General features: G+C 38.3%; 1 protein-coding gene across 10 annotated transcripts in view; it reads right to left on the bottom strand.

Moving 5' to 3' along the window:
* The window catches only part of MOCOS (molybdenum cofactor sulfurase), a 229696-nt gene that overhangs the window by 49401 nt on the left and 167224 nt on the right, over positions 1-13071 (bottom strand). For all 10 annotated transcript variants that reach the window (XR_014580155.1, XM_083825294.1, XM_083825286.1 and 7 more), the window contains one exon: positions 4370-4569. Coding sequence is in view for 9 of the 10 variants with exons in the window: in XM_083825294.1 (XP_083681420.1) it covers positions 4370-4569 (200 nt within the window). In the remaining variant the exon portion in view is untranslated. The remainder of the gene's footprint in view (positions 1-4369; positions 4570-13071) is intronic.

The raw sequence follows: 13071 nt of genomic DNA, 5'->3' as shown, positions 1-13071 counted from the left end.
ATGTCTAGGGCTAATTGCTTCTTATTCTGGAAGCTTTACAAGGAAAGAGAAGATTGGCAGCTTGCTGCTTTAATGTCAGCTCTGTTGCTTCCATCCTGCACCACTGACTTAAGGGAGGTCCTTTGTCTCTACCTCTATATTTTATCACCTTTCCAAAGCACCAGCTTGTCACCTATCCACACTTCATTAACAGCAAAAACTACAATGCAGGAGAATTATCCATTCATAAGTTGGTGAGTATACATGATGAAGCTGTTTGGTAAAAAGGCCATCTTCATGTCCTCAACTTGACATGTATTCATTATAGTTTAACCCCTGTTGATAACTGGCCCTTTTTGGTGCTGCAGTGCAAATGAACACATAACGTAAAACAACAGACGTGCTACTTCAGAGGATGGGCAGCCCGCATTAAAAGAATGCAGATATCTTCCCACCTCATTTCAAGAATAAATTACTACAAATACTAGTCTACAGAGACAGATGTTTATTGGAGGAAATCATTTTAATGGGAAATATTTGGTGCAGATCAAACAAGGAAATTTAATGTAGTTTCAGTGTCAAAAGACAAGAGGCTTATAGAGATTTCAGAACTTTAGTAGTTTTATCCCTAGATAAGGAAATGTTTCTTCATGAAAAATTTGAAGAAAAAAAAAAAAGCACAGAGCTTTTGAGTGTTTGAAGCCTCCCAGTCCCTCTTCTTCAATTGTTTCAATTACCATTTAGAGGAAAAAACTAAACCAGTAATGAAACTGTCCATTAAACCAATGATACATATAGTATTCAAAGCAAGTTCTTTCAGATATAATACTCTAAAACAGTGATAGCCTTTTGACAGCCTTCAGTGATAGCAATCACAAAGAGCCATTTGAAAGAAAAACTACTAACAATTCAACCTCCCTAATTATTTCACTCCCACCTTACCCCTTCTTAACATCTAGGTGTTCTGTGTCATATATATTGGGACAGGAGGCTGTCAAAAACAATGCCATCACTGAGATTGCAATCACGGTATAGTCTCATTTGTGTGTCTCACTTTAATGAAATGGTTTCATTTGATCTTGAGTGATGCAATGAAGATTTTATTCAAGGATGAATCTGAGACTGCGCCTATCTCCTATTGGTGCTGTTGTTCCCATGTATGTAATTCAAGCATGCTTGTGTTCAGTGGCACAGTCATGTTAACTGGGGTCAATTATACTCTGATAACAGTGAGAAATGGATTTCAATAATAGTAGTAAGTAAGAACAGCTTTCCTCCCAAATGCTACACAAATGAAGGACATGATTTTTTCCCTGCTTTCGTTTTTAGTGGCACTGCGAAATGTCATGTATTTCACTGCATGCCTTTCACATCCTAAATATCTTGGACTTAGCTCAGACTTCTGAGCATCATGCAAATTATGTAAATCTTGAGGCTTAAATGTAAGCTCTGTATCCCCTGAAGACACTGTCTACTGCTAAGGCATTTCTTGCCAATCTCAAACATTCAGAATGGAGTGGAATGGAATGGAACAGTCCGGTTGGAAGGGGCCTACAAAGGTCATCGAGTCCAACCGCCTGACCACTTCAGGGCTCACCAGCAGTTAAAGCACATCCATGAGGGCCTTGTCCAAACACCTACAACACTGCCAGGCCTGGGGCATCAGCTGCCTCGCTAGGAGCCCGTGCCAGTGTTTCACCACCTCCTGGTGGGGACATTTCCCTGATGCCCGGTCTGACCGTCCCCCCTCACGGGACAGGCCTTCCAGACCTTTCACTGGCTGTCTTGCCCTCCTCTGGCCACTTTCAAGCACCTTAACGTCCTTGTTATGTCGTGGAGCCCAGAACTACACACAGGACTCCAGGTGAGGTTGTGCCAACACTAAATGTATCGGGAAAATAAACTGCTCCAAAGCTCAGCATAGTATTTTATCTGGTATCAGTTAGTCAGCTTGTCCTTTTCAGGCTACCAGACGCTGATGTCCAGCCACACTGTGACTGTGCTCTCTACAATGAGGCACATAACAATTGCCTGTCAGGAAGACAAACAGAATTGGTTGGATGCCTGGTTATAGTAATTAATTATAGATGAGATATCATCCATAAAAGAATAGGACATTCTGTCTTTTCTCTTTTCATATACGAGCTGAAATACAATCGGAGTCATTAGTTGGTATCCACTAGTAGGTATGTAAAATAGAAATGTCATCCAATTTTCCCTTCATTAAAAATTCCCCAAAATGTTTTCTGAAACTGTGTTCTCCTAACTCCACTAGATGACATTATGACACTTGGACTGACCAGTGAATCCATGTGAATATGCAGATCATGGACGTGATCAAACTAGGGTACACCATTTCATTTCTATACACTTAATAGAAGTATTAGATTAAGCTTTGATTTGAATAAGCCTATCTAATTTTAGACATGCATACAAGTAGTGCCTCAGATATGAATGAAGATGAGATTACACTGTCAGTATGATGAAGCTTGCTCTCTATTGTATGAGTTTTCTTTGTCATCATAGAGAGGTAGCAAATATTTTTCTCCTCCATAACTGCTGTAAGAAGTCTGTAAAATAATTTAATTCCATAAAGAAGCCAACTATATATATCACGCATTGTACAGCTTTGGAACTAATACTGATGTTGCTTGTTAATTTCTAAAAGTTGTTAAATTGCACATTATTTTAATTAAACAACGTAATCTAGCAGGCACTGCAGATGTGACTGGTATGTATTTGAAAACTTTACAGTTCCTCATTCAATATACTCATGCCAGAAATGATGACAATGCGGTGAATAGAGCAATCCAGATGATACAGATCAATAAAGAAGCTTTTTATGAGCAGCCACTGCAGCAAACAGGCACAATGGAGGCATAAGACTATAAAATCATTTTTTCTTTGAGGGTACAGCTGAGTTTAAAAAAGTGAAACAGGCAGGGGCCATTTTTACTGAAAAATGGTGAAAATTAGAAGTGCAAATAAAGACTTTGGTTTTAACCAAGGAACAGAAGCAAAACCAGGGTGTTTGCAGAGTGTTTTACTAACTCAGTGGTGTTAACATCACTGCTTTTTCCTAAACATTGTAACGCATATTCAAGACTGTATAAATGACTAATTGACTCCTAAAACGTGGACTTCTTGGAAACAAAACTTGACGAATCTTTGAGATTGGTAACATAGCCCAGTGATTTTTAAAAGAGGTATAGGAAGAAGAGCTTCTCTATACATTTGCCCTTCTCACGTTCATCAGTGTGGCAAGTACCTTAAAAATTTACACAACTCCATATTGGCAGGCTGCCAAGTAACTGTTTCACCTCTGTCCTTCCTTGTGTATAAATTCATCTTCCTGTGTGTTCTCGTAGACTTTTCTCTATGTTTCCCTCCAAAAGCAATGCACCTATGCAACTAGCTGGCAGAGCAAGGCAGTTGCTGAGATAGCTGCTGCCAGTTATTGACAGCTTTGAAAAATCAAGGTCATGAACTTGACCTGTGGACTTATTCAATAGGCAGCCAATAAACAGAATAATTAAGCTGAACCACAGCACTGTGTCTTTTCTGGCTTCTGTTGTTGAGCAAGTGAGCTACGTTACCCTATGTTACCCACTGCCTGCATTTCCTGAAATGCACAGTCATGTATGATTATGGCCGGCTTCTCACTGATAAACAGGATGCTGAAAGGCGGAAAAGATTCAGAAAATTTAATGTTGCCAATACTCAGAACATCTGATACTCAGATACTCAGAAATCGATAAAGACTAGAGACAGCTACTGTGAAATACAGAATTTATGGAATTTTTGAGCTTGAATCTCACTTATAGTCCTTACACTGAACATTCAAATTTTAAATAAAAATACCCTAGTGGTAATTTGTTGCTTGCTCAGGAATATTATAAGAATGTAATTCTTAGAACCAAAGGGAGAAGTGAAATCCTCTTTCATGGGTGACTGCAATACTTTGGGATCTGATTTCATCTGTACATCAAAGCTCCCAAGGCAATCTCTTATATCACCTTTTCTAGATCTGCCCTTCATTCCCAATTTTGAGTACTCTGAAGAAGGAAGTCAACAAGAAACCAAACTACCTTGTCTGTTTACATCCTGTTAAAACAGCCCACTTTCAAACTTCGTATGCGTAGAATATTAAATCTGTAAAAGATTGTCTTTGGTTATCAAGAACTTTGCATTATGCTAGCATTATTTATTGGATTCTCTCTCTACAACTTTAAAAACAGTTTGTTAATATTGTGCAGAACAATGAAGAATGAAAACCAAAACCTCAGAAGGGACTATGACAGAGAAAATACTTCCTTTAGGATAAAGAACGCATTGTAGATATGCTTAAGATACAAGCAGAACACTCAATTAAGGCAAAAGAAAAACATACCTGTGAAAAGCCGATCACCTCTCCATTTTCATCGAGCACGTTGAAATTAATGATTGGACCCTGGACATCAGGATTGCTGAAATCTGTGTCACTGTAAATACGTACTACAGGTGCCCCATTGGCATATTTTAAGGTAGACAGCACATTATAGGTATAATGAGCTAATGCAAAGGTGTGTTGTTTTATTTTCTCCATTCCACCTACAAAAGAAAAGTGCACATACATATCAGATACCTTATTTTTATGGAAAAGTAAAAAGAGGTAGATTTTTCAGAATGGTATAGTTGGGAGCTAAGAAGCACAAAATTGGTAGGTTTTGGTTCCTTTAAATGAAGATACAGTTTCCAAATATTTCTTTCCTCATACAGAAACTTCAGAAGTACTGTTACACCAAGTATTTACCTGCAATTAATCTACTGGAGAATCTAAAGTTACACTGAAATGGATTCATGTGCATTGATAGTTCCAGTCTATACATAACACTAAGATGTTCTGGCACAATTAATTCGAAAAACAGGTTTTGCTCCAGATTTGGCTCTGCAGATCATAGGAATGAGGCATCAATCCTAGCACACCACAGAGAACAAACTGCTATGTCTAAAATAAAATAAAAATACTAAAATTCTAAATAAAATGATAAAATACTGAAATACAGGTCTCAGTCTACAAGGAATTAACTTGAATATTGAAGAAATATTCCTCTAAGCCTGTTTTTTTTTTTTTTTTTTTCCCCCCAGGAGAAAAAGAATGAGGATGTTGTGAACACCTCATTGACTGCATCCATGCAATTTATTTGCTTGAGAGAAGTTCTGCAGAGAAGTTTTTACAGACCTTGGCCTGGAGAAAAGCATAAAGAGGGGATATGTTGTTGTTCTTTGCTTTTTTTTTCTTGCTACACTGAGCAGTTTGGAAAAGAGGACTGCACAGATTTCCTGGCAGATGGAGACCTCTGCTACATCTCTGCTTTCTGAGAGAAGGTTGTGTTTCTGTTAGATGCCCCTATCGAAACGGTTTCTCATTCTCGTGCTCAGAGGATATACCATAGGATGATGAACTATGCTCATGTATGGCCTCCGGGATATTTCAATTCTCTGCAGGAAGCTAAAACATAAGCCAATGAAGCAGGTTGCGATATTCACTAGAATAAGCCACTGAAAGGAGACCAGCTACTGGGTATGATACTAAATACCATATAAAATGAGGAATAAGAGCATGATTTAACAGACAGCAGTTTGTCCATGGAACAAGAAAAGTACAAGTAAAGTAAAAACTGAAACCCAATGAATTTGCATCTTTATGGAAGATAAGTAGATTAGGACAATATATTTTAAGAAACAAAATATTTTAAGCAACGCAAGGAGATGCGTGGAAAGCTAACATGTTTAAACACAATCAAATCTCCACTGAAGACAGTTGAAGTTTTGGCTGAAAACCCAAAGTGGTTTCCATTGCTCATACTATATATTGCAGTATGATAGCCCTACATCTTGTGAAAAAAAAAATAAAAATTCTTCAAAAGCCTTGTGAGGCAGAATAGTGTTTTTCTTCCTCAGCTTTAGACCCAAAGTATTTTCTGTAATGGTATCACATTTGAGGTATGTGAACATTTCTGAAACTTAAAAAGATGCTTGACATCTTCTTTTACTTTCTTTTTTAAACTGCATATCTATGAATCTCACACAAACGTATGTGCTTACAATTGTTATATCAGAATACCATTTTTGTATCTGAATTTCTGGAAACTTCTACAGGCTGATATAATTCCTCTTCCTTGGACAGAAATCTGGTCGTTGACTTTTATACATTTACTTGTAAAAGTCATTTATAGATGTATAAAAAGGAAAGAAAAAAAAAGATATCTTTCTGCTGACATATAGAAGAATTACAGAAACTTCTGTTATTTCACTCTTCTTGAAGCTTCTATATTGTGTGCTATCTCCTTTAGATAAGTAAGGAGAACAGACAGTGAAAGCATACAAACAGATTAGATACAAGGTGGAAGGATATATTTTTGTTGCTAAAGAATAATAAAGAGGAATAAGGTATTTAATGAGATTCTAACATATGAAGCACTTTCAAGGAATGTTGCCAGAAGCTAATCAGTACAATTTCTAGATGTTAACCACAGTAAACTTGGCAGGCATCTCTAGAACACTTTGGTCCAAAAGACAGTTTGTATTTTCAGAGTCTTTGAGAAGATTGCCTAGTAAGAGATGTTCTAGTCATTGTTTGGTAGAAGTTAAGAGTATTGAAATTTAAAAAATGACTATTTCTCAGCAATTGCCAGAAAGTAGCTGTCTTAAGAGAAGTGACTGCCTTGTCAGCTTCTGTGATGTCTGTAATCTCCTGATTCAGAGCTTTTCCAAATTGGCAGGAATCTTTTAATGGAAGATTAAACTACTGTCGTCGTGTCATGTTGAAGAAATCTCTTATTCAGAAATTTCAGTCTCTCATTCACAGCAATCATCCTGCTATCATTTCTATATTGTTTTCAGCCATTCTCTTTTAAAGTTGCTTAATCACATTTCCTTGTTCATTAGTGAGAGGCTGATGAGCCTCTTCATTATTTATTCTGACAAATCCAAATGCAATACCCTGCAGTTGCTTTGCTGCCCCATGATTGGAGAGAGGAAGCAGTGTTGCCAGGGTCCCATATTTTTAAGCAGCAGAATAGGTTGTGATTAGGTCTGATGTCAAAAACCCTGTGAAACAAATGCCAGCAATATGAAGTTTGTTCTGGCAGAAAAAAAAAAAAAAGGGTGTATTCGGAAAATAGTTGTGATTTATTTTTATTTTGCTTAACAAAATGATCTGTACCGTCTCCTGCATAAATCCTGTGTGCTTATCTCATCTCCCTCTACCCACTAGGGAAAAGAATAAAGAGGAGAGAAAATAAAAAATATCAGAACAAATCTTTGGCCTCTAACATGATCTAAGGACTTGCATTATTGCATATAGTCTCACATTTGGGGTGACAGAAGTTAAAGTCATTGCTTGACTAAGCCTGTCTGAGGTAAACGAGAAGATAATATTATGGTTGACTTGACATCGATTAGCACACTGCATTCCTGCATTTTGTCTCCTGTCTATACAGAAACCTGTCCTTATACCCAATGCTCTAGCTCTTGGAGAATACTTGGAGAATCTTCCCTAACTGCCTGTTTTGGGGCTAAAAGCAGAAGCACACCTTAAGCCTTTCAGAAGACTTACATCTTGGAAAATCCATCAGAACTTCAACTTGAGAAGGTGCTGGGAAGGACTCAAGTGCCCTGACTCCCTGTCACTTTATGGATGCTACCCTTTAACGCTGCATTGTTTCATTAGGATGAAGTGCATCTAGTTGCTCCTAAAATTAACTTTAAGTGAGGAACAATTAATGTGCTTGTTATTTTGGATCAGAACGAATCTGATGTAGCCTAAAGGACACCAGATGAAGTCTATCTAATATTACTTACTGTATTTATGTGTTTAGTGACACATCCAGCATCATGGATGCTCACAGTGCACAATTTGCACTTATTAATGGCTTCTTCCTACTGTATAACTGTCAGGGCTTCCCTGCATAAATAGAAACTCCTTCATTTCTATGGATTAATATGCCTCTTATTACTTTGTCCCTGTGTGTATGTTCTGAATTTATATCAAGCCAGACACAATTGTATCATTAATTCTTCTCCTAGTTCACACATCAGTTTACACACCATTTGTTGCCACAATGAACACCATATACTTTTGCAGCGGCAAATTATTGAGCAGAAGAGATTGAAAAAGAAAGCTTTCACTTTTGCGTGCAAATCTCCTTGCCAAAGTACTGTACTTAACCTACAAAGATGTTGTTAAACGTCATATTACTGATGCACACTTGCACACTACAGCATCCTGAGAGGTTAGCGCCATCTCAGCCCTAGGGTCCCATCTTGCACTTCAGTTTAGGTACTGTTACAGAAACTGATACTGCTCCAGTATGGAAAATTCAGAGCACCAGTGACCCTCTTCTGCATGATGGTGCACATTTTTGCACACTGTGGGATACTTCTCATGTTAGCTAGTCACAAGTACTAGTGTAGCAGGTGTTAGTTATTTGTGGAGAGCACATAATAGTTGCTGGTGCTCATCGTGCTTTTTTCATAGACTGTACTTCTTCATATGGATTTACTCCCTGGGATCCTGATCAGAAATACACCTATACTAATGTGTCTTCATTACCACCTTGGTGGACTTTTCACCAGAGCTTGCTGCCTATGAAAGCTTTTGGCCCTTTTTAGAAGGCAAATAAAAATGTTCCCTTTCTTCTAATTACAATCAGAGAACAGATATAATATATATTTCTTTTGGAGTTGCATGACTTTAGAGGCGCTGCCCAAGGATCTGTTGCTATTATATTCTGAAGCCAGGTCAGTTCATTCAAATCAGTAAAGCCCTATTTCTTGGAAATGGCCAAGTGTGGCAACTGCTGAGGATCCACTTGGTCAAAACTCAGCAAGACAGGAGACAAGAACCTATTAAATTGCTTTTCCTCACTTTTTTTTTTTTTTTTAACCTGGACAAACCCAAAAGGAGAAGTCCCCAGGTCTCATTCATGTAGCTGACATCTGTGTGATACCCCGAATTCAGTAGTGGCATGTCAGTAGACCTGCTAGCCACAACTCAGAGCTCAAGGTGAGGCCTAACACCCCAAAAAGGATTAATTCTAGCTTATAGCGAAAGTATTTGAAGCCCCAGGAAAGAAATCCAAAGAATATTATATTTCATTCAGAAACAAGAACATGTGCAGAGCAGTAAAAGTTCTGTTCCCTGTTCAGTGCAACAAACTATTATACCTAAATAAATTCCCAGTATTCACAGCAGGGAAACAGTTACCATTTTATTTCCAAGCAAATATGGCACAAAACATGGAAGTCGATAGGAATTCCTGCTTGCTTCCTCTATTGAGCTGTTTTCCTGTCACCCTTACACACTGTAAGCTCCCATCCATCCAGCAGTGATGAGCAGCAAGTTTGCAAAGCAACGAAATCGACTGAGAGAGAATGTTGTTCCCTAAATTTTTGGGTATGCATACATGAGCAACCTATTACTGGATAACCCACAGATAAATTTACAATGTCAGCCTTTTCATAGTAGTTGCATGTGTGCATACTCCTTTTACAGAGACTGTGGGACAGTTTAATTCTCAGGAAGAGACGAGCGAGTTACCACTCATTTACAAGTGGGTAAGAACAGTGCATTCAAGCTGTGCAAGATGCATGATCGGCACCAAGGTACTCTAAACCCACTGCCTGGTTTCTGCTGATAAATTCTTGTATTTGTATGGCCTCTGTCTTATAATCTGTTTATTATCTTCAAAATAGAGTAAGATTTTATTTTTCCAGTGGAAATTTATCTGTCATTTTATCCAATCAGAGAAATATGAGATACAGATGTCCACTAAGTATTCAGTGTAGAATGCTTTTGAGTTAGTATAGCCCTTGTTTTGCATTATGTAAGTGGCAAACATGTAATGGCATACATTACAAAATGGCAATCAATCTCCTCTCTGAAACAACCAGAATTTCAGTAGCTCCAATGTTCAAATGTTAGTTCTTCCTGAAAGACCAGTAGACAGACAGGCATATGTCAACATCTGTAAAAGATTTTGAATACAGAGATTAAGATAAAGCAGAGACTGAAATTGAGCCTCTAGAATGAAAGCTCTGGTGCTTAAGAGTTTTCAAGCTGCACTCAGGAACCTCTGTGATCTGCATCCAAATACATTTCTCTCTTATTATGAGAAATTAAATACTGGAGATAAAGAAGAAGGGAGCCATAAATCACATACACTGTTATTTTTCTAACTTACTGGGAAAAAAAAAACACAGTTGAAGCTTAAGTGAACAAATTCTCTGTTATTCCAGTACATCCAAACTCACATATATCTTTGGATAAGAAAGAGATCAGCGTGATTCATTATTCTTCAGCATAACCTAACAGATAGCAATGAGGCAGAGAAATGATGAGCTGAAATCTCATCAAACCAACGAGCAGGGAGTGAAACAAAGATGTAGCCACCTCCTAATAAATCCCAAACAAGACAGATCACCATGTGGGACCCATGAGTCAGTGTGCTAATGAAGCCATGGACCCTGCAAATCCTGTCAAGCATTTGGACTACTTCCTCCCCTTCCTCCAAGAAGCGTACATCAAGATTCATTTCTGAGCCTTTTTTTTGGTGTTCTTTTATGTGTAGCACTGAATGTCTCTGCCTGAAGTCTGTCACCTATTTAGCGTTATTCTCCCAGAAAACATTGCTTGAGGATGAACTTGGGAATGGTAGTTTCATATATCTCCTTTGCAAATTTGAGTGCTTTGGCTTAAAACCGTATTAAACAATATATTCTAACCACTGCTGTTTTTCAGCAACCCCATTTCAAACAGAACACTGCAAACTGGAAAATTAAATACCCGTATGATGAACCAACCCCCTACACTCAAAGTGCAACCCTGAAATGTGATAAATACAGCACTATAAGAGTAAATAATAACCAAATATCAAGAAACTTAAGAAACCTTGATCACTTGTTCTTTAGTAGAGCTCCTACATCCGTTAATAAAACTATTAATTATACACATTCCTGATTTTTTTTTTCTGAACTATGAGAACAGCTGTCCTAGGTCAGGCCAAATCTAGCTACCACCTGTCTCTCAGAGTGAGGAGTAGCAGATGCCTAGGGAAAAGATATATGAACAACAACAACAACAAATGTAACTTCTAAGCAGACACTATTGATGGATTAAATAAACAGAATATAAACACAAAAATACATGACAATGAGCTTACAGATGGGCTAACAGCAACTAAAAATTACTTTTGTAAACATACTAAGGACATAAAAGCCCCTTATGGAACTTAAAAATTAAAATGGATACATTGACATTTCCTTGGAGTCAACAGAAATGAGCTCTTCTAATTTAACACCATTTCAATATTGGTCATAACAGTTAGCAAATTTAGTTCATTAAAACTCAACATAAAACACTATAACTGGCGTATCAGCAAATTCATAAAACCATCCATCATTCACCCTCACAGAAAATGTATAAGGCCTGGACAGATTGCAAAACCCTTATTCACACTGACTCACAGGAACAGCCCAATCAACTTGATCTATAAAATATGTGTAATAAAAATTGATTTCAGGAGTGCAAAGTGGGGTGGATCATGACCACTTCTGCAACTGAGGTGACTGCACTGTGAGCAAGAAGGGAAAAATCTGTGTCCCCAGATGTAGCTGGCAGGTCAAAAGGAGGCAATTCTCCCCCTCTACTCCACCCCTTGTGACTGAGACCCTACCTGGAGCATTGTACTCAGCTCTGGGGCCCTCAGCACAAGAAGGACATGGGCCTGTTAGAGCAATTCCAGAGGAGGGCCATGAGGATGGTCAGAGGGCTGGAGCACCTCTGCTGTGGAGACAGGCTGAGGGAGTTGGGGTTGTTCAGCCTGGAGAAGAGAGCCTTACACAGGTACAGACTTTATCTGGGAGTGTAGTAACAGGACAAGGGGTAATGGCGTAAACTGAAAATGGGTAGGTTTACATTAGATATAAGGAAGAAATTCTTCACTCAGAGGGTGTTGAGGCACTGGCACAGGCTGCCAGAGAAGCTGTGGATGCCCCACCCCTGGAGGTGTTCAAGGCCAGGCTGGATGGGGCTTTGGGCAACCTGGTCTGGTGGGAGGTGTCCCTGCCCATGGCAGGGGGTTGGAACTGGATGATCTTTAAGGTCCCTTCCAACCCAAACTATTCTATGATTCTGTGATCTTGTTTCCATAAAAACCCTTTATTTTACCATGCAGATATTATAGCAGGGTTTTTTCTCTTTTCCTGAAATTATAATGTAACAAAAAGATCACAGAAAAATTAAATTTTAGCTATGAAACTATTGTCTTTCTTGCAAAATCAGTGTCCAAGCTGAAATTTTAGATGGACTCTTGTAACTCAGTCACATACTTACAGTGCATCCAAAATGGAGAGCCATATTACACTTTCAACACTACTAAATCCATGGAGAATTCAATGAGTAATAAGGGGACCTTTCACTCTCTCAACACTAATTCTTTGCATAATAGCTTAAATCCTTTTATTCTCCTCCTTCTCCCACACCATCTCAATAGTTTAAGACTGTAGGACGCAACTGCTTAATCCTCTATTCAGAATGTTATTCTGAAACCAAACATGAAACACATTTTCGGTGTTTATCTTAATGAACAGAAGGCTCTTTGATGCCCCATCTCCCACTTCTTTGAAGCAGCTAATTCATGCTCTGTTTTTATATGGTAAGGGAAGCGAGAAGTCTTTGTTCCAAATAAAATGAGCAGAACATTCTGAAAGAAGCAGCTCCTCATTTTCAAGCATATTCATCATAATGAGGAATATTTTTCCTTTTTAAAAAAATTTCTTCGGAGTAGTATGGGAGAGGAGATGTACATGCCAGCTGGGTGGCTTGCTTTTAGTCTGTTTTAATTACAGGTACAATTCAATTTGAGTTAACTGCTTGTTAGACTGCAAACTAATAATTCAAATCTGCTCCAGGTAAGAGACATTTGATTTACTGTTCGCTTTTGTTATGAGATTACTTTTTTGAGTGTGTGCGCGTGTGTGTGGCGGGGGGGGGTGTCCATTTTATTCCCCCCTTTTGTGAGCCTAAGCTATACTCTCAGCAGATGAAAT

Source organism: Anser anser (assembly GCF_964211835.1).
Source record: "Anser anser genome assembly, chromosome: 2".
NCBI classification, from domain to species: Eukaryota; Metazoa; Chordata; class Aves; order Anseriformes; family Anatidae; genus Anser; species Anser anser.
Note: the sequence above shows the minus strand (reverse complement) of the source record. Positions and strands in the feature narration are given on the sequence as shown.